At 29.1% G+C, this 26,183-nt stretch overlaps 1 protein-coding gene and 1 pseudogene across 1 annotated transcript; one reads left to right on the top strand and one right to left on the bottom strand.

Annotated features, from left to right (window-relative positions):
- Positions 1-8,522: 8,522 nt before the first annotated feature.
- Positions 8,523-13,147, bottom strand: LOC131172753 (uncharacterized). Its single transcript, XM_058134271.1, has 2 exons — positions 13,048-13,147; positions 8,523-8,908 (listed from the first exon to the last, which is right to left on the bottom strand). The coding sequence occupies exons 1-2, from the start codon at positions 13,145-13,147 to the stop codon at positions 8,523-8,525; spliced, it is 486 nt and encodes a 161-aa protein (XP_057990254.1).
- Positions 13,148-13,345: 198 nt separating this feature from the next.
- On the top strand, positions 13,346-16,875 carry LOC110666520 (leucine-rich repeat receptor-like serine/threonine-protein kinase BAM1; annotated as a pseudogene).
- Positions 16,876-26,183: the final 9,308 nt, after the last annotated feature.

Below are 26,183 nucleotides of genomic sequence, written 5' to 3'. Positions count from 1 at the left end.
CAGATTTAATGTACCCTGCTAGTTTACTATCTAGGTATATGCATTCACCAAGTCAAATTCACTTAGCTGCTGCTAAAAGAATATTGAGATACCTTAAGAGGTTCTGCAAACTATGGTGTTTGGTATTTAAAGGGAAAGGAAGTTAAGCTTGAAGGTTTTGTGGACAGTGACTGGGCAAGCTGTTTGGATGATTTAAAAAGTACATCTGGTTTTGTATTTTATGTGGGATCAGGTCCTATATCATGGAATTCAAAGAAGCAAGATGTGGTGGCACAATCTACTACTGAAGTTGAGTATATATCAGCTGCTGCTGCTGCAAATCAATCCATTTGGTTTAGAAAATTGATGGTTGATTTGGGAGTTGAACAAGTTGATCCTACTGTCATTTGCTGTGATAGCAAATCTGCAATTGCTATAGCTAATAATCCTATTCAGCATGGGAGGACTAAACATATTAAAGTGAAGTATCACTTTCTGAGGGAAGCTGAGAAGAATGCTGAGATTAAGTTGCTTCGTTGCAAGTCTGAAATGCAACTTGCTGATATTCTGACCAAAGCCCTTCCTAAAAGTAGATTTGAAGAGATAAGGAAAAAGCTTGGAGTATCCAGGAAAACTCTCAAGGAGGAGTGTTGATATAATGAGATTTTTCCTAGATACTTAGAAGCTATTTTGGTTTATGTTTATGTCCTCACAACTGTGTATTTTGTACTGATATAACAGCTCTTTTGGTCATGTATGGTTGGGCTTAATTTGCTGCCTAATTTGCTGAGAGTTGTTATTTAATTACTGCTGTAGTTGTTAGAGCAGTAGGTGATGTGTATTAACTGATGTAACTCTCTTTTTGCATATATATAACCTGTAAAATGAACTCTCCATATGAGAGAAGTATTATCTTAAAAAAAAACTGGTTTTTTACAGTTTTTTATCTACTTACCCTGCTCTGTTTTCACTTCCAGAATTGTAACAATAACTATAAAGGCTATTTATTCTTCAGGTTAGAGAGTTGTAGTTTATTTGCAATGTTTATGTTAGTTGATTTGGAAGTGAAGAAGGTTCAGTTTCAGTCAATCATTGGATTTCGAAGTTAATGTAGTAATGTGGATGACAGAATAGATTATATGTTCACATAACAACATATTATATTGCAATATTGATTACATTACATATAACGAAAATAGTATTTATCATTTCACCTGTTTTTTCCCCCTGATTTGAGCTCAATTATTCTCCTGTATAGTCATCCCTCTCTTTCTAAAATATGGAGCGGCAGGTTGTTAAGAACCAAATAAGGAGATGATAGAGCTGCAAAAGATTGCAAGTATTTGTAATAAGAGTAAAGCAATTAAGAGTAACAGCAAACTAGAAATGAGTTATACCTGTAGTGAACGTGAGTAGGGTTTGGCTAAGAGGAAGCGGGAAGAGATAGAGAGATTTAGATCGAGTGAAGAAGAAGAAGCCGCCTCTTCTTCTTCCTCATTATTTATTCTTCTTCTCTTCAAGTTGTTTTGCAATATTCCCCGTCGTCCTGATGCCCTTGATTTCTGCTTCCCCTTTTATTTCTACTATATATATATGATGTACCCCACACTTCATAATATACTCCTCGTCATCGTCAGTGGTGAAGCAAAATGAGGCCTCAACGAAACACTCTTCATCAAAACGTGTCCTCAATCCATTCAATGAAAGCAACACGTATGATGAGTTCGAAAGATACGGACCTTCATAATAACCATTCCAATTCGCAAAATACCCCTTGCGAAATAAGATGAATTTATTACGTCCCTGCCTATTTCCAGATTCATATATGAAATCCACTCTACATTCAATTCTTTCATCGTTAAAATCATGACGATGTGCGGTGTCAACAACAATCGCTTATACCTGCAGATTCCAGAGGGGCAATTACCTGCAGCTAAGCTTTCTAAGCATGATGGAAGCTCTGGTAAACTTTTAAGACTCTCGCAATCGCTTAAATCAAGCTGTTTCAACTTCAAAAGTTGTTTGATGCTTTCGGGAAGACTTGCTAAATTTGAGCACTCCCAGAGAAAAAACTTTTCAAGACATTTCAACTCGCCTATGCTTCTTGGAATAGTCGCGAGTCTTGAACATCCAGCCAGATCAAGTTTTCAAGACGTTTCAAATTGCCAATGCTGCTTGGAATATTCACAAGACTTGAACATCCATAGAGATGAAGTTCTTCAAGACGTTTCAAATTGCCAATGCTGATTGGAAGACTCACGAGTTTATCACACCAATACAAGTACAATTCGACAAGTTGAGACAGATGCTTAATTGATGAGGGCAGTTGCTCTATTCCAGTTTCATCTGAAGTTAGAATCCCTATATTACACGGAATATCTGGACAATCTTTCATTTTATTGCATTGAGCTAAATCAAGCTCAGGAAGCTTGCTCAGATTTTGAAGAGAGGAAATTTCAACCTAACTCACACATCCGTCCAAATATAAAAACTCCAGATTTGGGGGCAAAGCTAGACAAGTCCGGAATCCCGATCAGGTTATCAGAGCAGCTGAGGTCCATTAATTTCAAATTTTCAAGAGGCTGTAATTAAATCGAAAAATATCAATAAATTAGAAGATACAAATTAACTTCTTAAAATGTCATACTCATCCTACCTAATTAGGATAACTGTAATCTGGAACTAAATTGACAGAGTTTCCTCAAAACAATGGACTAATTAAATATAGGTAACCTATTATACACATGAATTTCTCAATCAATCATTGACAAAAATAGACTAATAGCTGTTAAATGACATCAAAACACAGAAGATACCTAGTTAATGATTAGAATTGTGCTAGTGATATACAGCGTTTCTAAAATGCCTTCATTCATAACTAGTGATATACAATGTTTCCAGAGTGTCTTCATTAATAATAATAATAATAATAATAATAATAATAATATGACAAGATCTAGGAACTAAAAAGGGAACATTAAAATCAAAGAAAGCAAAATTTTAGCTACTTTAGACCACACTCGAAGGCTGCCTATGTATCTCCTATGGAGGATCAGGTCCACGCTGCTCTTAAAATTTTAGCGAAATTTTGACAATTTTTCTCTTAAAATTTGATGTTTCTCCCTATTAAAAGACCAAACAAAATCAAACAATAATATCACACAGCCCAGAATGGGTTCACACCACACAAAATCAGACAATTAATTTCGCTAATTAATATGCCTCATTGTGATCACAAGTGAACATTGCCATGTTTATATTTCTTTATCGCCTTAGTGCCACATGTTCTGTAAATAAATATTTTACAACTTTTAATCCAATTACAATATATTTTCCTCAAACATCTCCGCTAAGAAAATTCAACAATAAATTTTAAATAAAATAACATTTGTTCTATCATGATCATAGAAATTATTTTAGTTATACATGATTTCCTAATTGTCCGAACGTTATCATCTAGTAGTTCATGACTTGCACTGACCCAAGTCAAGCCTTGTCAATAATACAGTAGTATTGGTTATGCATTTCAACGATATCAAATTGCCTCTAGCTAGACTGAATTTGCCTCTTATTGAATTTTTACGTATATACATTTATATGTGAATACATGTGCACAAAAATTTACTAATAATCATTTTTCACTAAAAAGGCATGACTACACACACAAAAGGAAAGAAAATTTATTTATGCTTGTAACAACTATTACGTTCAGCACTCAGTGATCTCATATTGTACCAAGAAAACTTCTTGAAACTTAAAAAAAAAAGAAACATATTCAGGAAGTCATTAATTTTTTTTTTTTTTTTTTGACATGAGAGTAGCAAGGAATCATACATTAATCATTTACTTGCACAACAATTATTTCCACTGTATACATATATCCCATAAATAACATTATTGCAAAAACCATATCTCATTATCAAAATGTTATCCTACATTTCTCTTATTGAACATTATCCTAATGAATTCTTGTTTTATTCCATACTTTAGCTACAAATTTCCGTATGGACAATATCACACATTTTCAATGTCCATAACATCCTCCAGACAAAGATAATATTCAAATTAATTAGAGCTACAAATTACAAATAAATTAGCTAAAATATCCCAAGTTATTTGTATTGAATATCAAACATGCTTATCAATAGATAAAAGCACCTCTAGCACCTTTAGACATCCATAAGCATGATTTAGCCTAAAATATTTATAATTTATCATCAATTATATGAAGATTCATCTCTAAAATCCTAATCCACAAGCCAATAATCACATCAATTTTTAATTATCCAACTATGGCTCCATAAAAATATAATATCAAAAATAATACTCAATTCCATAATTTTTCCAACAACTAGCATATTCTTGCTTCAACTCAATTCAACCCTTCACAACATAATTCTTCATTCTCAAGCTTCAACCAATCATATAAAATTTAAATACCATGAACTCACATAATCACATATACCCATATACAAAAAATCCATGTATGTATTTCTCAAAAATATTCCACAATCACATTAAAATTCAATAAACACTATATCCCATCTCCAATAATTTTAGTTCTATCAAAATCACTTATTCAATTTAACTCAATCCTTAATATGCAATTTAGCAGCTTGCACATTCAAATTTATATATCATGATCCAACCGTTAGATAAATCCCAAAATTTAACCATATATTCAAGACATCCATATACAACATCACTAAAAATTTTATCATCAAATTATCTCTACATCATGAGATATCAACATATTCATCTAACCCTTCAAATTCTGAATTTTTCAGAAATCATTCTTAATTAGACAACTCATACAAAATAATTTATATCTCATACACCACAAGTCTAAATTCACCAAATTTGAACACAACAGCCTCAACATCCCAAAGATCATCTGTATCGAATTTCATAATTTTCTAAGCATCCTAACTATTTATTTTTCTCAAATTTCAGTAGCCAAAATTCAGAATTCCAATTGTAGATAGCTTGTGTTCAACAATTTATTTCTCCAAATCCAGTCGTTGAAAAATAACCAAAATTTAACCATAACTTTTCACATATAGATCTTTAACATATCCAAAAATCAACAGAAAAAGATAAACCAATCTTACCCAAACGGAAGACAAAGCTACTACCCCTGCTTAACCACTGTTCTGCTAAAATTCATCATCTTCCATGCCTTTCTCTTTCTCTAATTTCTAATATTGTAGACCAAATTCCTTCTTTTCCCCTTGCTAGTTTCCTCCTTCACTAGAAAAACTCTAAAGAATTTGGCCATCCTTCCTCCTTCCTTCTCTTCTTCTTCTTTCCCTTCTTCTCTCTTTCTTTCTTTTCCTTTTTTCCCCCTTTTCTTCCTCTTTCCCGATTCTTCTTCCCATTCTTTTCTTTTTTCTTTTTTTCTTTTTTTTTTATAGACCCTGTTGGAGGAATCATGTGTTGTCCACATTTTTTAAATTAAATTTAATTTTGGTCCTTCAACTTCTCAAAAATCCTATTTTCTACCCCAAAACTTCTAAAACTTTTCTTTCAAGTCCAAGTTCAAATTAAATTTTTCTCCCCAAAACTTTATAAATTTTATTTGTATTTCTAATAATGACTATATTTAATATTTTCTCAAAAATTGGGGTATTACAATTCTCTTCCCCAAAAAATGAATTTCGTCCTCGAAATTCCACAACTTAAGGAACCACAAAGTCTAATCCAAAACCAACACGCTTCCGCTGAAATTAAACTCTGTTTCTCCATATAATAAAAGCAACTATCATACAGCAATCACTTCAAAACCCAGTAAAGCAAGACAAAACCTAATGCTCTGATTACTAGAGTCCACTTCAGAACTTATGCTCCCATTTTAGTTTATAATATCTCCCTTTATATTATTATATTGTGCATAGTTAGTCTTTAAACCCATAATCATACATTTGTTCTTAATCTTAGTAGAGCTAGCTACAAATTATTTTATAAACTTAACTATTTATACCTGACACAATTGTCTTCCCTATGATCTTATGTTTTCCACTGCATATAAACACCGCAATTGATTCATTCCCATAACTCATGACATATCATTATTATCAAACATTAAAATTCATTATTCAAGTCAACATTTGCTATACAAAGCTATACAATAGTCCCATAATCCCCAAAGGATGCAAATTCCTCTTTAATACAAGTATCATTATCTCCATGATACTTGTCAAACTATGATTGATATACCATTTGAAAATTCTATCCATTTCATTATTTCTCACTCTAAAATTTATTACTAACTAAGACTCCAAATTAATTTCCAAGGCATAGATCCTATTACACTCTGATATGTATCCTGTTAGATCTGCTACATCTCAACTATTTATAATAAACTTTGACAGCCTGAGAGCAATGCTGGCATCTTCGGCTCTATGATGACACTACTGAAGCGCAAGAGCAATAAAAATGCTGGTCATGCACAATGCGTAGAGCAGCCCCCAAAGGACAAATAAGCTGGCATCCACCTAGAGGAGCAAATGCTAACTCCATGAAAATGACTATCTAGTAATGTTGATGCTGATGCTGATGCTAATGCTAATGCTAATGCAGATGCAAATGCTGCAAGCATCACTCTAGGAGAGCAATTAAAAAAAAACTAGTCATACTCATGTGCAGAGCTACCCCCAAAGGGCGAACCACCTGATATATGCCCCAAAGGCTATGTATATATCAAGCTCTATCCCAAAGATAGTATAATGCTGAAATATTAACTCTGTCATCAAAGGGTGATCTAACAGGTACATATAAGAATGTAACAAGGCTCTTAATTCACCTTAATCTTTCATAATCCTCATTAGAACCAATCATTCTTTCTCATCATGTAAGCATAAGACTCCCAATAAAATTTAATGATCACACATTATAACTTCTTTTTATTACTAACACTCTTCTATTCACATATCATATCATATTTGATATCTTCATAAGACCCATAGTTCTCTTGTAGCACTCCATCAAGATGTATGCTCTATAATATAATATTTAAATAAAAATCTCCAGTTACTGATATATCTTATACTCCTTAATATTTTGAATTTACTAGCATCAACAACCACCATAATTGTCATTTACAATCATAATAACATCACGGTCATGTTGAGCCAGTTCCTCATAATTCAATAAAATCATTGCCACCAAGTATATCATGATCACATAACTCAAATAACTATAATTTTAAAAATATATCATCACAAGACTAATTTAATTTTTCCAACTCGTATTTACTTTCTAGTTCACTCTATCACATTTTTACTATCCATATTTATACTTACCAAGTTTCCACTTTCAAATTTTCTTTGTTAAAAATATAAATTTGATCGTTATAGATTACATGATTAGAGAATATGTGTACCTGAAAATACGCTTGTTTTCATGATTTTCTATGAATAATGAAGAACGGAAGCGAATGGGTAGGTTCACAACTCTCAATATCCACAGCTTTCAAATTCTATATGAATTCTATCTGATGTTAAATGGGGTTATCAGAATATATATATATAGGACTGAAAGTTGGGGCCTCTTCCTTAGTGGGCTTATGGACAGCCTGACCCATTATAGGTTTGTCCAATCACATGACCCAATCCATTTAGATATTGCTAATTACTAAACCTATTATTTGATATCATTATTTAATTTGTCAATGAGCCTAACAATTGATTAATGCTAATCCACATCCAGATACAAATAAATAATCCAACAATCCCCCACTTGGATAGCAGTAATCTATTTATTAAACTAAAAATATAGATTAATAAAATACAAAACAATATCTAATAACAAGTAAGCAATTTAACCTATAAAATCCAGTTAATGTAATGACAAACAAAATAACATTGAATCCGATAGGAAAAACAATAATATTATATACATATGCCAACAAAATCTCAAAAATAAAAAACTGAATTTAAATGGAATATGTGACAAGATATGTTCAAAAACAATGGTCTAAGCATTCCATACAAATGCTAACCCAAATGTAATATAAAACAGACTCCCACTAAACCAAAGCATCATCAAAAGTTTTCACTACACCCATATGCGCAACATGCTTCTGAAAAACACTAATGGGCAAAGCTTTGGTTAACGGATCCACAATCATTCAATCCGTAGTAATATGTTCAATTCGAGTCTGTGATTCACGAATCTTCTCTCGAACAAATAGGAATTTGACATCAAAAGGTTTAGTTCTACTAGAATTCCTATGATTTTGAAAGAAGCAAACAGCAGGAGTATTGTCACAATAAATGGTCAAGGGCCTTGAGATGCTCTCAACAACAAGCATACTAGAAATCAATTTCTTTAATCAAATAGCTTGACAAGTGGCCTCATAACAAGCAACATACTCTGCTTCCATAGTGGAGGTAGCGTTAAGTGTTTATTTGGCACTTTTCCAAGAAACAGCTCCTCCAGACAATATGAAGATGTAACCAGAAGTAGATTTTCTATCATCTACACAGCCTGTACAGTCAGAATCAGAGTACCCAATGACTTCTAGATTTATAATTCTTAGTACCCTACAAATATCTCTTAACTTTCTTTGTAGCTTTCCAGTGACTCCATCCACGATTACTCAAGTATCTACCAAGGACACTAATAGCAAATGCTATATCAGGATGAGTGCATACTTGAGCATATATCAAGCTCTCAACTGCAGAACCATATGGAATATTTTCCATTTCAATCCTTTCCTTGTCATCTTGAGGACACTGAGCTTTAGAGAGTTTCTCACTTGAGAGAACAGGTGCAATTATGGATTCATCAGTAAGTTTAGTATGTGCATCAACCCTTAAGGCTAAATCTAGTTGGGCTATTGCAAGGTACATGCTCAGAGACTCTTTCCAGTCATCAAAATTGGAGTCATTAAGAGTTTTCACAGCAGATAATTGCATAGAAACAGCAGCTGAAATCAAATAATAAAGGAAACATGAATTATGTATATAACATAATCACAAAACTAAAGCTTCCTTTCAGATCCAGCTAAGAAAGCAATTATGAACAAAACTGTTATTTATTGTAATCCGGGACATTATAATCCGGCCTAAAGGTCCCAGATTACAATAAAATCAAGAAAACTCATTGAACTCATCAAATATATATATATATATATATATATATATATATATATATATATATATATATATATATATATATATATATATATATATAAACCAACATCTTTAACACTTTTATACCGATAGGGTATTAAAAAATATTAAAGACAATTAACAAATAATATTATAACCAACAATAACATATTATATTAATAGTGTTATACCGATGGGTATATCCACTATTAATATGATCCAAATAGTTCTTGAAATCCATGGAATAAATTTTTAAACAAATTAACAAAATAATTTTATGACTAGTCCCACGATAGGTGAGCTCATAATCATAAAAGTGTTTACTATAATCAGAATTTCCATGGGCACTATATTATGAGCATAGTAATAATGTTAATACTCATAAATATGTTCTCAACATGCCTAAATATAATTAGTTCAATAAAACCAATAACTATTAATAAACATATAATATTACCATAATTAACAAACACATAATCAAATAGAATTGTAAATATTTTATACTCTTGACTTTTATTAAATTAATTATATATGACAGTATGCAGGTTTCATATGGGCTACGAAATTCAATCATATTCAATCATAATCATTATACGACTATTTCAAAAACCAACATACAGCCATGTGGATTTTGAAATTTAATATTGATGTGGCCCAACCGCAAGTGTACGGGTCATACAAGCAATATAGAAAAGATATCGTTCCCACGAGGAGTTGTGTTAATGATCAAATTTTTGATATAAAAATTGACTAATTTGAACTATCTTTGAAATTAAAGTAATAAATTGATAGATATTGAAGTTTGAAATCTATATGTGTAAAATTTATAATCTATTCAACAATGTAATGATTTAACTAAATTTGCATCAAATTAAAATAAGCAAATTAAAATATGACAAGATTTAAAAAGGCAAGCAATTAAACTCAATTAGAAATTAACAATGATAAAAAGGGCGATTCCGGAGTTCGAGAGTTCATATTCAAGCTATTTTGGGATTTTTAAATTGGTTATCCAATCTTGTGGAAGTTACGGGTTTTAAGGAGATTAATTCTTAAATCCTTTGAATACCCTTTTGAGTGGGACAAAGAGTGCCTTAATCAATCTAATCCTACTTTCGTGGAGTTAAAATTAATCAAGACCCATTAAGTTTCTTAATTAATCTGTAAATCCTCTTAATCCTTAGTCTATTTCTAGATCTAAGTTAATTAAGTCCAATTTCTTGATTATCTATCACAAGGTTTTCTTCTTTCGGTGCTTCAACCATAGATTAAGAACAACACTTAATGGGATCCTACACTAAGCATGTCAATGAGCACACAAGAAATGAATAAAACTCATTAAAACCACAAAATATGGATTACCCAATCAAAATCCATAAAATATCTCAAATATTACATCCCAACTCCAGAATCTAATGAAAACTACTCACTATCCATAATATTTACAAGAAATTCTGAGTTAATATAGAAATAAATCTTAAATCTAAGCTAAGAACTAATAAACCCAATACAAGAAAGATAGGAAATAGGGAAGAAGGGAAGAAAACTCCAAATCTGGTCTAGAAATGGAGAGGTGACGTTTTGCTCTCTGTTTTATAACTCTTCCCCTGCTGCTGCTCCCTTTTTTGTCTCCTCTTCCCTTTCCAAAATGAGATAAGGGCCTATTTATATCTTTTACTGACAAGTAGCCCTAAAATGGTGTGATTGAGTTGTGTTTTTCATGTGGGAATCTTTTGCCAGCTCATTATGAAGACTCTATAAAACTGCATAAGTGGTCTGCATAAGTTATGCAGTCCCTTATGTAGTTTTCGACAGGTTTTTGGGCCTTCTATGTGAAGCTGCATAAGCAAGGAGTAAGTCTGCATAAGTCATGCAGTGACTTATGCAGATTTCGGCAGGAATAGAAAAAATTGCTTCTTCTCCTTGTGCAGAACTGCACAACTTATGCGGCAAGTTATGCGCAATTTGGCCAATGCATACTTTAACTTTCAAACTTATTTTTGACATCTTTGGCTGTAGGAATCACTCCTCATTGGCATAATTTCTTTTTTTAGTCTCTCAAAAGCACCATTTTTCCTACAAAATAAAGTAAAATTACAAATTAATCCAAAAATTGACAATCATGAAAAACTAACTAAATAACTAATAAATTTGGCTAAAAGTGACTAACAATCAAATAAAATGGTCATGAAATTAAACGTAAATGACTATGCAAAATGCATGTATCACTTTCTATTCTTTATTCTTTTGCATTTGTTTTTATTCCAACAATGGTATCAGAGCCTCAATGATCCTATGGGCACATGAGATAAATCTTTAGACACAAGTTTATCATGGGTTGTTGGAGAAAAGTACTCCAAGAAAAGTTTTGATGAAAAAAACATAAAAAGGTCTAGAAGTGCATTAATAATGAAGAGATTGGAGAGAAGTGCTCCAAGATGATCAATAATATGAAATTGGTTAGAAGTGTACCAAAATTATCAGTTGGAAAGAAGTGCTCCAACACAGAAAATTGTCAGCTAGAGAGAAGTGCTACAACATATTAACCTATCTTTTCGAGAGAAATGCTTGAAACACAATAAAAAAATAAATTATTTTGAGTCTATGTTTGAATTAAGGCACATAATGTTAGAACCTAATTCAAACATGGTTGATTCCAATCCATTAGTATCCTATAAGATTTTGGAGATAATAGTATTTAAGGTTGATGCATTTCAATTTTAAAGTAGTAATTTAATCTTGACTAGTGGTCGAGATTTAGATGAGACTTTATTTTATTTAGTTAGACTTTAATGCTATGTAAATAGCACAATTAATCAGTATTTGAGTCAATGGAGTTATACAGAGAGTTTTTTTTTGTTCTATTCTTTATTCTTCTGCATTTATTTTGTTCCAACATATTCTGAAGAGGTGCATTTTGATGCATGTAAGTATTCTAAGCATGATGGAAGCTTTGGTAAACATTTATGACTCTTGCAATCTCTTAAATCAAGTTGTTTCAACTTCGAAAATTGTTTAATGCTTTCTGGAAGACTTGTTAAATTTGAGCATTCATCAAGACAAAGTTCTTTAAGACATTTCAACTTGCCCATGCTGCTTAGAAGAGTCATGAGGCTTGAACATTCATAGAGATAAAGCTCTTTGAGATGTTTGAAATTGCCAATGCTGCTTGGAAGACTCTCGAGCTGTATACACTTATTCAAGGACAATTTAAAAAGTTGAGACAGATGCTCAATTGATGAGGGCAATTGTTTTATTGCAGTTCCATCTAAAGTTAGAATCCTTATATTATAAGGAATCTCTAGACAATCTTTGAAGAGAGGGAATTTCAACCAAACTCCAACATTCATTCAAATATAAAAACTCAAGATTTGGGGCAATACTAGACAGGTCCAGAATCTCGATCAGCTCATTAGAGTCTTTGAGGTCCATTAATTTCAAATTTCTAAGAAGCTGTAATAAAATATAAAAATATCAATTAATTAAAAGGTACAAATTAACTTTATAAAATGTAGCAAAATTTTATGAACTATGCCTTATCTCCATTCAATAGTTGTATGAGATTGCTTCGATGCAAGTGAAGTTCTACAAGATTCTTTGGGCGAAAATTTAATGACAAAGATTTCAAAGGATATCTACACCAAGAAAGATATCTTAGCTTTTGTGGAAGAAATTCAAAGTCATTAAGAAGGAGCACTTGCTCACTTAAAGACTTATTCCAGACTTCGAGTTTGAGGAATATAAGATTGCACATCTTTATGAAGGCCGTGGAACATAGCTCCAAATAATAACTCCAAGGCATAACAAGCAATATGCCTTCAACTTTTTCAGTTCCCTAATAAAATTACATCAAAAGGGATTATTCATTAATACTTAATTGTTCATAAGAGCTAAAATTCATACAAATTTAAATATGATCGTGAAAGAAGCTTCATCTGATTAATTTGGTCCTTACCTGTTTCTATTATCAATACATGATTAACATCTTCATAATTCCACAACCTGCTGCGTCCTCCAGGCTGTTCGCATTCTTGAATAACAATATCCTTGCCCATTTGCTCTAGCAAGTTATGCACATGAATATGATTGACAGATGAAATAGATATGAGAGACTTCTTAATTAGATGAGGTATTCCACTTTTTGGATAGAAATTAAATGCTTCTAATGTTCTCTCAACACAATCTTCATTTTCCCCTTTGAAGAAACATGCAATATCAAGAAATATTTTCTTTTCATTCCTCTGCAGCCCATCATGAATTCACCAGACTGTGGACTGGATGGTCTAGTTCCGAGGGAGCTTGGAAACCTGAAGCAGCTTGATACTCTATATTTGCATGCCAATCATTTTTCAGGTTCTATTCCAAAGGAGTTAGGTAACCTGACCAACTTGGTGAATCTTGACCTCTCCAACAATGCACTCACTGGTGAAATCCCATTTGAGTTCATCAATCTCAAGCAACTGAAGCTCTTCAATCTCTTCTTGAATAGACTACACGGTTCCATTCCAGACTATGTCGCGGAATTGCCTAATTTGGAAACGCTGGGGCTGTGGATGAACAATTTCACCGGTGAGATTCCTCAAAAACTTGGCCAAAATGGGAAGCTTCACATTCTTGATTTGTCCTCAAATAAGCTCACTGGTACAATCCCGCAAGACTTGTGTTCCTCTAATCAGTTGAGGATTCTCATTCTCTTGAAGAATTTCCTGTTTGGTCCAATCCCAGAAGGTTTGGGGACATGTTATAGTCTCACTAGAGTGAGGTTGGGGCAGAACTACTTGAATGGAAGCATTCCAAATGGTTTCATTTACTTGCCTCGGTTGAATTTAGCAGAGTTGCAGAACAACGTCCTGTCAGGGAATTTATCTGAGAATGGTAATAGTTCATCTAAACCTGTTAAATTAGGCCAACTCAATTTGTCAAACAATCTCCTCTCGGGTCCTCTGCCATTTTCGCTTTCGAATTTCTCTTCCCTTCAAATCCTTCTGCTCAGTGGAAATCAATTCTCAGGTCCAATTCCAACTTCCATAGGAGAACTCCAGCAAGTACTAATGCTTGATCTTAGCAGAAATTCACTTTCAGGTCCAATTCCACCTGAAATAGGAAACTGTTTCCATCTCACTTTCCTTGACATGAGCCAGAACAACCTCTCTGGTTCAGTCCCACCAGAGATATCCAACATCCATATCTTGAATTACTTGAACTTGTCAAGAAGCCACTTGAACGAAACAATACCAAAAGCCATTGGTTCCATGAAAAGCCTCACTGTTGCTGATTTCTCTTTCAATGATTTCTCTGGAAAGGTCCCAGAATCCGGTCAGTTCTCCCTCTTTAATGCCTCCTCTTTTGCAGGAAATCCTCAACTCTGTGGTCCTCTACTTAACAATCCTTGCAATTTCACCACCATCACAAACACACCAGGAAAAGCCCTTAGTGATTTCAAGCTCATCTTCTCTTTAGGGTTGCTGATATGCTCTCTGATATTTGCAACTGCTGCCATAATAAAGGCCAAGTCTTTCAAGAAAAACAACTCAGATTCTTGGAAGATGACAGCTTTCCAAAAGCTAGAATTCACTGTCACAGACATCCTGGAATGTGTAAAAGATGGAAACGTAATTAGTAGAGGAGGAGCTGGGATTGTATACCATGGGAAAATGCCAAATGGGGTTGAAATTGCAGTTAAAAAACTACTTGGTTTTGGCACCAATAGCCATGACCATGGCTTTAGAGCAGAAATTCAAACACTAGGCAGCATTAGGCATCGAAACATCGTTAGATTGCTTGCTTTCTGCTCCAAGAAAGAAACCAACTTGTTGGTTTATCAGTACATGAGAAATGGAAGCCTAGGAGAAGCCTTACATGGCAAAAAGGGTTCTTTCTTGGGTTGGAATTTGAGGTACAAAATCGCCATTGAGGCTGCTAAAGGCCTATGCTACCTCCACCATGATTGTTCACCACTGATCGTTCATCGAGATGTAAAATCCAACAATATTCTGTTAAATTCGAGCTTCGAAGCACATGTTGCAGATTTCGGATTAGCAAAATTCCTTATTGATGGGGGAGCATCAGAATGTATGTCAGCAATTGCAGGGTCTTATGGCTACATAGCACCCGGTAAGTTCATTACTTCACTATATTTGCAATTAAATGATATCACTAAGCCAGTTTTTAACCACTGCATCACATTTTTACACACATTACTAATGCTTGCTTTCTGATTTTATGCACGGTGAGACTGTAGATGATTGATGATTGATAGTGACCTTGTTAGTTCAGTTAGTTGTTTTGTGTGTGGTAAATTTTTCTTGTAATGTCAAAATTGTCTGAATATTTCAAGAACTCAAGATGAACACCAACCATCTGATATTCCCAAGGTAAGAACAGTTGCAAGCCACGTATAGCTGACTTTTGATCCCTTATAAGTGGTACTGTACGCAATAGTGTTACCTCAGTGAAACTGAAGTCATTGAGAAACTATAGGATCTCGACTTCAAACTCTTAAATTAAAAAAAAAAAAGTGACAGCAGAAAAACCACCCGTGATTTGTGCGAAAGGGAGACAGGCGCATAGGTTTTATTGGTATTCACAGCACAACATCACACAGAAACAAAAGAGCCGAAGCACTTTGTTGGGACCCACGAAAAACTCTGATCTAGCAATCCTGGAGGTCCAAATCTGACACATTGTTGCTTATTTTCAGTCTGATAATGATTCTAACGTACCAGCACATTGAGATTAGTGAAAGCTAACCGACACATATATGCATGCACACCTATTTACAACACTAATCTTTCGTGTAATAGCTGATTTTGGTCTTACGTGTAAAGCGTATTTTTCTTCTTCTTCTACTTCCCACCGACCAGTCTTCTTTGGCTGCTTTGAGCTTTCTGTTATAATAAAAATAAATGCAGAAAAATAAAGAATATTTTTATTGAATAGGAAGAAACCATCTGTTCAACTCTCTTAATTTAAAGACTATTAAATGTGCTATTTATATAGTAAAAGTCTAACTAAATAAAATAAAATCCCACATAAATCTCAACACTTAGTCAAGATTAGATCATTATTTTAAAAATTGAAATGCAACAACTTTAAAACCTATTATCCCTAAAATCTTGAAGGATATTATGAAGACTAAATCAATCCTGTTTGAATTAGGTTCTAACACTTTCTTAGCAAGTTTGGCATCTGTTTTTGTCTTTGTCCTTTGACCTAATATCTATGATTTTTTTTGGGGGTACTTTCCTTAATCCCAAGATGAAGATGCTGCAAATTGGGTTGTGTTTGGGCTTGGATTGTGGTGGTCTTATGGGCCTCATCCCATGGTTTAGCTATGTCATGACTAAATTTTGTTCATATTGCAGAATATGCATACACATTGAAGGTGGACGAGAAGAGTGATGTGTATAGTTTTGGAGTTGTTCTCTTAGAGCTGCTAACAGGACGACGACCGGTGGGTGATTTCGGCGAAGGGGTGGATATTGTACAATGGAGCAAAAGAGTAACGAATAATCGGAGAGAAGATGTGATGCGCATTGTTGATCCAAGACTAACAATGGTGCCTAAAGATGAAGCAATGAATCTATTTTTCATTGCAATGTTGTGTTGCCAAGAAAATAGCATTGAACGTCCTACAATGAGAGAATTAGTTCAAATGCTTTCTTAGTTTCCTTGTAACTCTCCAAATTACCATTCTTCATCGTCTTCTATTGTTTCCCAACAATTGAAAAATGGGGAAAATGAGAAAATCCATGCAAAATCCAAACAAGATCTTTTAGTTTAAGGAGCTGGAATAATTTTCTTTTTCCCTTATAAATTTAATGCTGTCTTTAAATTGGCTTGATTTTCGTTATGTCTTTTTTTTTTCTTTTAAATTAATGTGCAAAGAATATATATATATATATTTTTCTTTATAATTCTTGGGCATAGAATTAGGCATATAGATGTAGGAATAATTTGTGGGTTACCTTGTTTTTAAGGAGTGTCCTCCTTAGGTGGAGAGCTTGCAATCTTTTATTAAAGGGATCATGAATGCTTTTTGTATTATATACTCTTCTCTATACAAATGCTACATTTGATTGCTTTACATTACTTCATTTTTTGCCCCTCCTCTACATTTTGTCCCCCCTTCATGTTATAATTAATGTTTATAGATATGAAGTGATGGCATTAATAATATGATGGCATTAATAATATGTAAACTCGATTCACTTTGAAACTAAGACATAAGTACGTGAGATTTATATATTTAATAAGTAAATTTTACCATATACCCAATGTTATAGATTCAAGAAAAATCCTTTCTAAATATGTGAAGCCAATGCAGATCTAAAGCATCCCATATAATAATTTTTTAAAGTAATTAGAAAAATAAATTCAAACTCAAAAACCCTATTTTTATTTTATTAATTAAACACTGAATCCATATATTAAAATAGATGTTTCCAAAGAGTTGACATGCGATATTCTTTTTCATAGTATTATTGCATGACATTCTCTATCATTTTAATTCTTTTTTTTTCTTAAAAAAATATTATTTTTAAGAAAAATATTAATATTAATAAATAAAAATAATATTCAAATATATTATGCTTTTTAATATGAAAATATAATATTATATTCTATATATAATTCTTTTAATATATTAAAAAAATATAATATAATATTAAAAATGATAAAAATAACCATATGATTAAACCAATTTCAAATGATTTCATATGTTTAATTAATATTTTTGTTATATTATTATATTTTTATTTTTTATTATGAAATTTTCATTAAAAAATTTAAAAGATAAAAAATTTAATCTATATAAAAATAATAAATATAAATATAAAATAATTGTTCTAAATTTTCCATCGAATGTGCAAGCTGACGCTTGTATTTTCCGTCCCCAATTTTTTAAATTTATAATTAAAAAAAAATAAATTTCCACTAGAAGCTGAGAACTCTCACCTTTTGAAAAATAAAAAGGTTAGCTTTAAATTGCTCTAAGCGTGTTTTTTAAATTTGCCAAAAAAAAAATATTAAAAATTTAAGATTTAAATCAATAATGAATTTATAAATTCTTATTAATAGGGGTAATATATAAACATAAAAATACTCATTTTCACTTGTATATATATTCAACTAATAAATTTATTTTTCCTAAGAAAACTAATAAATTTATTTCAATTAATAGAATCATCCAAACTTTAATGGAATAAGAGAAAATTATTTATCAAAAGAAATTATATGACACATCTTTAAATGTAGGGCAAATTAATATCTTTAAATATAGGATAATATTAAAATTTTGTATAAAAATTATCTTTTAAAAGGAAAATTGAGAGCAGCGCCCCATTGCCCCCATACTAAATCTATTCTTATTTCAACTGAGATTTAATGGGTATATTATTAAATAAATATTAATTATACTTTATATAATTAACAATATATTAAAAATAATACTAATAATATATTGTTACAATAATATATATATATATATATATATATATGTGTGTGTGTGTGTGTGTGTGTGTGTGTATATATGTGTGTGTGTGTGTGTGTGTGTGTGTGTGTATATATATGTGTGTGTGTGTGTGTGTGTGTACTCTAAAGTTGATAACCAACCATTTGTTCAACTTGATTATTAGTTCTCTTCCTAATTAAACCGATCCGATTCTTATAACAATAATGTTAACTAGAGTAATTATTTTTGTATTATATATATATCAATTTATAATAATTAAAAAAAATAAAATATAAAGTAAAAATTAAAATGAAAAAAATACAGACGCATATCATCAAATTTCAAAATAATATGAAGTAAAATCACATGGAGCATCCCTCATGTAGGTATGAACTATTTTCTCAACAATTAATTAATATTTCATACTAGAAATTCATTACATATAAATATTTTCTTATTTATATAAAAATATTAATGATTATATTTACATTATCTTTTTAAACCATAGACATTTTAATTAATGAATTATATTAAAAAAACAACTTTTAATATATCATAAAATATATAAATATAGCCTTACCATTATAAATGATATATAATTAATGTAAATTATAATTTATGTATTTTGTGCATTTTTAATTATATCTTTAACCAATCAAATTAATATCTATTTTTTTTTTTCAAATCAATAACAAAATAACATTGAACTTACCTAGATAAATCTTGAATTATATCGAAATTGAAATATGAAATTGGCTCAAATTAATAATTTAAGTGTTTGAATTAGAATCAAACTGATTATAATTTGTAGTGATGGGTTTTAATTATTTTTCTCTTGTTATAAAATTGAAATTGATGGTTCGAATAGACAATTTTAATCTTATTGAAATCAGATTTAAAAAAAAAATGATAGTTTTATAAGGTACAATGTGAATTAAAACATTTTCGAACTTGAAACTAAAATTAAAATTAATTTTATTACCTAATTAAATCTTGAATTGTCGATTTCAACTCAAAATCAATCTGATTTAGACCAGTAACTAGCCAAAATATACCCATAAAACATAATTTTTTTTTTAATTTTATTTCGTTATTTTTTAAAACTAATTATATTTCATTATTAAACACGTTGGAAAAAAGAGGGAAAAAAAAAACAACAAAGAGAATTTAATTTCCTAACAAGGTTAGCACAAAACTGGACGCACTCCCAAAATATTGGCGCTTTCTCACCCTTTTTGTCTTTAAACCCTACATCCAACGATCACTATTTCCTCTTCTCAAACCAGGAACTCATCTGACCTGTCCGATCCTTCCATAATTAGACCCTTTTGTTTCCCTCTTCTCCTTCTCGACCTTACTTTCACTGCTTCTTCTTCTTTCCTTCTCTCGAAAACCGCTTTTCTACTCTACTGAAAAGCGGTTTTCTGGACACATCAGATTGGGTCTCTCGGTTTCTTATCGGCCTCGATCCGTCGCTTCTAGGTCCGCTTCCGATTTCTCATTTTTCTTCGTTTTTAGTTCTCTGTTGCTTCCTCTGTAGCGTATGCGTATCAAAGGAAATGAAAAGTTTTAATTTTTTTGCTCTCTATGAGTAGTCTAATTCGGTGACTTCTTTTTTAATGTTCCATTTTGCAAATTGATATTCTATTTATGCGGACTTGAAGTCATGAAATTTCATTTTCTCGCGATTTCTCTCCAACCAAGCAGATTTCCCTGGGTTAATTACCAAAAAGGGGTAATGAAAAACGAAATTTTATCAAAATAGGTGAGTTTGAAATTAATTATCAAAAAGGGGTGAATTGTGCTGAGTTGAACGGGCTGAGTGTGAGACGCTAACTATAATAGCGTTTTTAAGGTCCGAATGCTATTTGTAATAGCGTCGGAATGAAAAATTTGAAAGGAAAGCTGGACGCTATTCAAAATAGCTTCCAGCTTTCCTTTAAATAATAAAAAATTAATTAAAAAAAATTTAAAGGTAAGTAGCGTCCAATATTTTTTTTTTTATTTTTAATTATTTTATTTTATATTTTAAATAAAATATAAATATTATTTTAATAAATAAAATTATAATATTTAATAATATATATTATAATATTTTTATTATAAAATATTATTTTTTTAATTTAAAATTAAATTAAAATTTAATAAAATAAAAAATTAAATTTAAAAAAATAAATAATTAAAAAGTTTAAGAAAAATAGTAGCGTGCAATTTTTCTTTAAATTTTTAATTATTTTATTTTATATTTTAAATAAATTAAAAATATTATTTTAATAAATAAAATTATAATATTTAATATTATATATTTTAAATTTTTATTATCAATATTATATTTTAATTTAAAATTAAATTAAAATTTAATAAAATAAAAAATTAAAATTAAAAAAATAAATAATTAAAAAAATTTAAGAAAAGTTGAACGCTTTTTTAAAATTTTAATTATTTTATTATTAATAATAACAATTATTTATTATTTATTTTTTTAATTTTAATTTTTTATTTCATTAAATTTTAATTTAATTTTAAATTAAAAAATAATATTTATAATAAAAATATTATAATGTATAATATTAAATATTGTAATTTTATTTATTAAAATAATATTTTTAATTTATTTAAAATATAAATAAAATAATTAAAATTTTAAACAAAAATTAGTAGCGTCCAATTTTTCTTAAATTTTTTAATTATTTATTTTTTTAATTTTAATTTTTTATTTTATTAAATTTTAATTTAATTTTAAATTAAAAAATAATATTTTATAATAAAAATATTATAATGTATAATATTAAATATTATCATTTTATTTATTAAAATAATATTTTTAATTAAATAAAAAATTAAAATTATTTTTCAATTAAAAATTAAATTAAATTAAAAATTAAAATTAAATTACATTACAAATTTTTTTATATTTTTTTAATTTAATTTAATTTTAAATTGAAAAACAATTTTTTATAATAAAAAATTATAATATATAATTTTAATTATTATACTATTATTTATTAAAATAATATTTTTATTTTTATTTAAAATATAAAAATAAAATAATTAAAAAATTAAATAAGAAGCTGGACGCTACTTGTAGTAGCGTCCAGGTTTTTATTTAATTTTCTTTATTTTTTTATTATAAAAATTAAATTAAATTAAAAATTAAAATTAAATTACATTACAAATTTTTTATATTTTTTTAATTTAATTTAATTTTTAATTGAAAAAATAATTTTTTATAATAAAAATTTATAATATATAATTTTAATTATTGTATTATTATTTATTAAAATAATATTTATATTTTTATTTAAAATGTAAAAATAAAATAATTAAAAAATTAAATAAGAAGCTGGACGCTACTTACAGTAGCGTCCAGGTTTTCATTTAATTTTTTATTATAATAATATTTTATATTTTTAACTTTTTATTTAATTAAAATTTAATTAAATTTTAAATTAAAAAATATTTTTTTATAATAAAAATATTATAATATATAATATTAATTATTATAATATTATTTATTAAAATAATATTTATATTTTATTTAAAATATTAAAAAAATTAAAACAAAAGCTGGACGCTACTTATAGTAGCGTCCAACTTTTTTTTTTTTAATTTGGATAGCGTCCACACGCTATTAAGAGTAGCGTTTTGTTTGAACGCTATTATTAATAGCGTTTTGGACATTAAAACGCTACTGGTACTAGCGTTTGTAGGCTCCTGATTTTTCTAACCCCGGTCAGGTAAATATTTCACGTCGCACCCAATTTTAATAATTTTTATTTCTAACTTACCCTTGTACGGTCAATCATAATATCTCCTTTTATGGAGTGGCAAAACAAATATTACAAACATGGCATCATATCTATCCAAGAGTATCAACATAAACATTAGCATATTGAAGGCATGCTTGTTTGAGAGAGAGAGAGCTAAACTCAGGCAAAGAGCGGCCAATAATATATCCTTAATCACAAAGCAACATAGCCTTACTAGCTAACTCAAAGACTCTTAACATCTATATCTATATATATTTATCTATATCTATATCTATATAAATGTATAATAGCGAAGAAAAATCCTAATTTCCTACTTCTACGTGATAATAATAATTTTTATGAATTGTAAATATATTTTTTTATTTTTTAGAAATTTTAAGTTTTTTTATTTTTTATTTTTCTGTATTTTGATTGGATCAATTAGCATATATTTTTTAATTTAAAATTTTATATTTATTTATAATTAATTATAATATTGAATATCTAACCATATTAATTATATCATTAAATATTGAAAGTTCATTGTATATGATTATTTTTCTATTTTGTGTTTTTAATATTTAAAATTTAATCATTGTAAATATTATTTTAAGAAAATATTTGATATTACATTAATTAATTATGATGAATTGTACAGTAGCAAATTTAACTTCAAATTATTAATATACAGATACATATATATCACAAATTGAATTATTGATTATAATTGGAAATTTGTTAGCCTTTCTAAAAATCTTTGAACTTTTTTTAATTGTCAAAAAATAAATCAATTAATTTTATTAAATTTACACATAAAACTATATCATTTTGATAATTTTAATAAGTTTAGTAAAAAGAATGTGGTAATATATATTATAGACTTAAACTCACATAGGTATTTGAAGAATCAAATTAATTCAATAAATCAAATTTCACCAAGACTTTTTTTAGAAGAAATTTCACTAGGATTTTAATGATAAAATTTTGTACCAAAATTAATTATTGTGTGGAAGCAAACTAACTATTTCTCGTCACACTAAATTTCCCTAATTAAGACATGTATAACTTAAATACAAACTGTTAGAGCTTTTGCCGGACAATTTACTAGCGGAACATAAAGTCCTATCATGGAATATATAGATTTTTCAAACACTTAAACTCAACTAAACTTTTATCCCAAAAATTTTGGGTCGGCTATATGGATTCTAGGTTAAATCATATGAAAATGTCATATTGGATTTTCTTTCTCCACTCTAAATGATTTTGGGTTAAATTATAAGAAAATGTCATATTGTACTACTCTCCTCTAAGTCAGTTTAGGTCTATCCCTTCTTTTTTTTCTATTATCTAGCTTAATATGCTCTACTTGTCTAACTGGAGCCTCCGTACATCTACTGACTAAACTACCTCAATCTCTCTTCTTTCAACTTATCCTCAATTGGCACCACACCTATTTTTTCTCTAATACTCACATTATCGATTTTATCTAGTCTAGTATGACTACTCATCCACCTTAAACATTCTCATCTATAGATTTCTCAAACACTTAATTAAAAAAAAAATAAATTAGAAAAATAAATCAATAAATAAATTAATCAACCTATATTAATACACTTAACAAGTCAGAACAATCAAAATACACAAATAAACATATAATTATCATATAATATACATATAATTTAAAAGAAAAGAAAAAAAAAATGATAGTTCTTCACAGAAGGGGCAGAGAAAGTGCTAAAATTAGAAAAAAAAAAAAAAGAAAAAAAGAAAAAAAAAAACTAGGCGTTGACTAGCTATGCTTCTCAATCTTCTGCTTCAAAGAAAGATCTGAAATTGTACCAAAAAAGGGAATGCAGCTAAAGGGAGACTCATTGAAAAGGTGAAGGAGAAAAGGGTCAATGAGGTAAAAGCGAGAAGGGGTCACCATTGAATTTTATAATTTTTTTTCATTTATTTATAAAAAAGACAAATTTAAAATTTTATATAAATTTCAAAAATTTATTATCACATTAAATCTATAGATGCCTAATTTATTTTGTTTACAAAATTAACTTTATTTAAAAAAAAAAACGAACTTTTAATTATAATCGGTATAAAGTCAATAAAAAAGGCAATTAAGATTAGAAAAGATCTTATGTAGATTAAAGTATGAATCTATACCCATAATTAAATAAATATTAATTATATCCTGTATAATTAATAATGCCTTAAAAAAAATAATAATAATGTATTGTTACAATCATCAAAATATATATACATACACTAAAGTTGATTACAAACCATTTATGCATTACATGGTCCTATGTTCAAATCTCCTAGCACACTATTTTCGATTTTTTTTTTAATTTTAAACGAGTTAATTAAATCATTTAAAACCCGAATGCGTAACCAATGAACCCTAATTTTCTAACATTTCAGATTTATTATCTAAATCAAATTGATTATTAGTTCTTTACCTAATTAAACCCATCCGATTCTTACAACAATAATGTTAACTAGAGTAATTATTTTTTTTGTTATATATATACCAATTTATAATAATTAAAAAAATAAATTATAAACTAAAAATTAAAATGAATAAAATACACATGCATATCATCAAATTTCAAAATAATATGAATTAGTTGTATGGTAGAATTCACATGGAGCATCCCTTATGTAGGTATGAACTATTTTCTCAACAATAAATTAATATTTCAAAGAAGAAATTCATTCCATGTAAATATTTTCTTATTTATATAAAAATATTAGTGATTATATTTACATTATCTTTTTAAGCCATAGACATTTTAATTAATGAATTATATTAAAAAAAAATTTTAATATATCATAAAATATATAAATATAGTCATGTCATTATAAATGATATATAATTAATATAAATTATAATTTATATATTTTGTACATTTTTAATTATATTTTTAACCAATCAAATTGACATATGCAATTTTTTTTTTTCAAATCAATAACAAAATAACACTAAATATCGAACCTACCTAGATAAGTTGTGAATTATATCAAAATTAAAATCTGAAATTGGCTCAAATTAATAATTTAAGGGTTTGAATCGGAATCAAACTGATTATAATTTATAGAGTGATGGGTTTTAATTTATAGAGTGATTATAATTTCTTCTTCTCAAACCAGGAATTCATCTCACCTGTCCGATCCTTCCATAATTAGACCCTTTTGTTTCCCTTCTTCTCCTTCCCGACCTTCACTTCACTGCTTTCTTTTCTTTCCTTCTCTGGAAAACCACTTTTCTACTCTACTGAAAAGCGGTTTTCCGGACCCATCAGATCGGGTCTCTCGGTTTCGTATCGGCCTCGATCCGTCGCTTCTAGGTCCGCTTTTGATTTCCCATTTTTCTTCATTTTTAGTCCTCTGTTGCTTCCTCTGTAGCATATGCGTATCAAAGGAAATGAAAAGTTTTAATTTTTTTGCTCTCTATGAGCAGTTTGATTCGGTGACTTCTGTTTCTAATTTTCTATTTTGTAAATTGATTTCTATTTTGTGTGGACTTGAAGTTGCTAACGTGTGCCTGGTGGACACTGGAGAGCGTGCAACCAGCGTTTTTGCTTTTGAAGATGAGATTTTTTTTTTGAATTTTATTATTAAAAGGAAAACAATAAAATTCAATTTTTATAAGAATAAATATTTTGTTTTATCGATAGTGGTTGAGTTTGGTTATATTGATATTGCTATTAAAATTATTATTAAAAAAAATTATTTTTTTAAATATATTAATTATAAAATATTAAAAAATAATTAAAAATTAAATTAAATTTATTTTAATTATAAAATAATAAAATAATTTTTTAAAATAATTTGTTAATAATATTTAAAATAATATTTTTATTCAAAAAAAATAATTTCACCCATCAAAATACA

This window comes from Hevea brasiliensis, chromosome 14 (genome assembly GCF_030052815.1).
Source record: "Hevea brasiliensis isolate MT/VB/25A 57/8 chromosome 14, ASM3005281v1, whole genome shotgun sequence".
Taxonomy (NCBI): Eukaryota; Viridiplantae; Streptophyta; class Magnoliopsida; order Malpighiales; family Euphorbiaceae; genus Hevea; species Hevea brasiliensis.
This window is presented reverse-complemented; position numbering and strand designations above follow the sequence as displayed.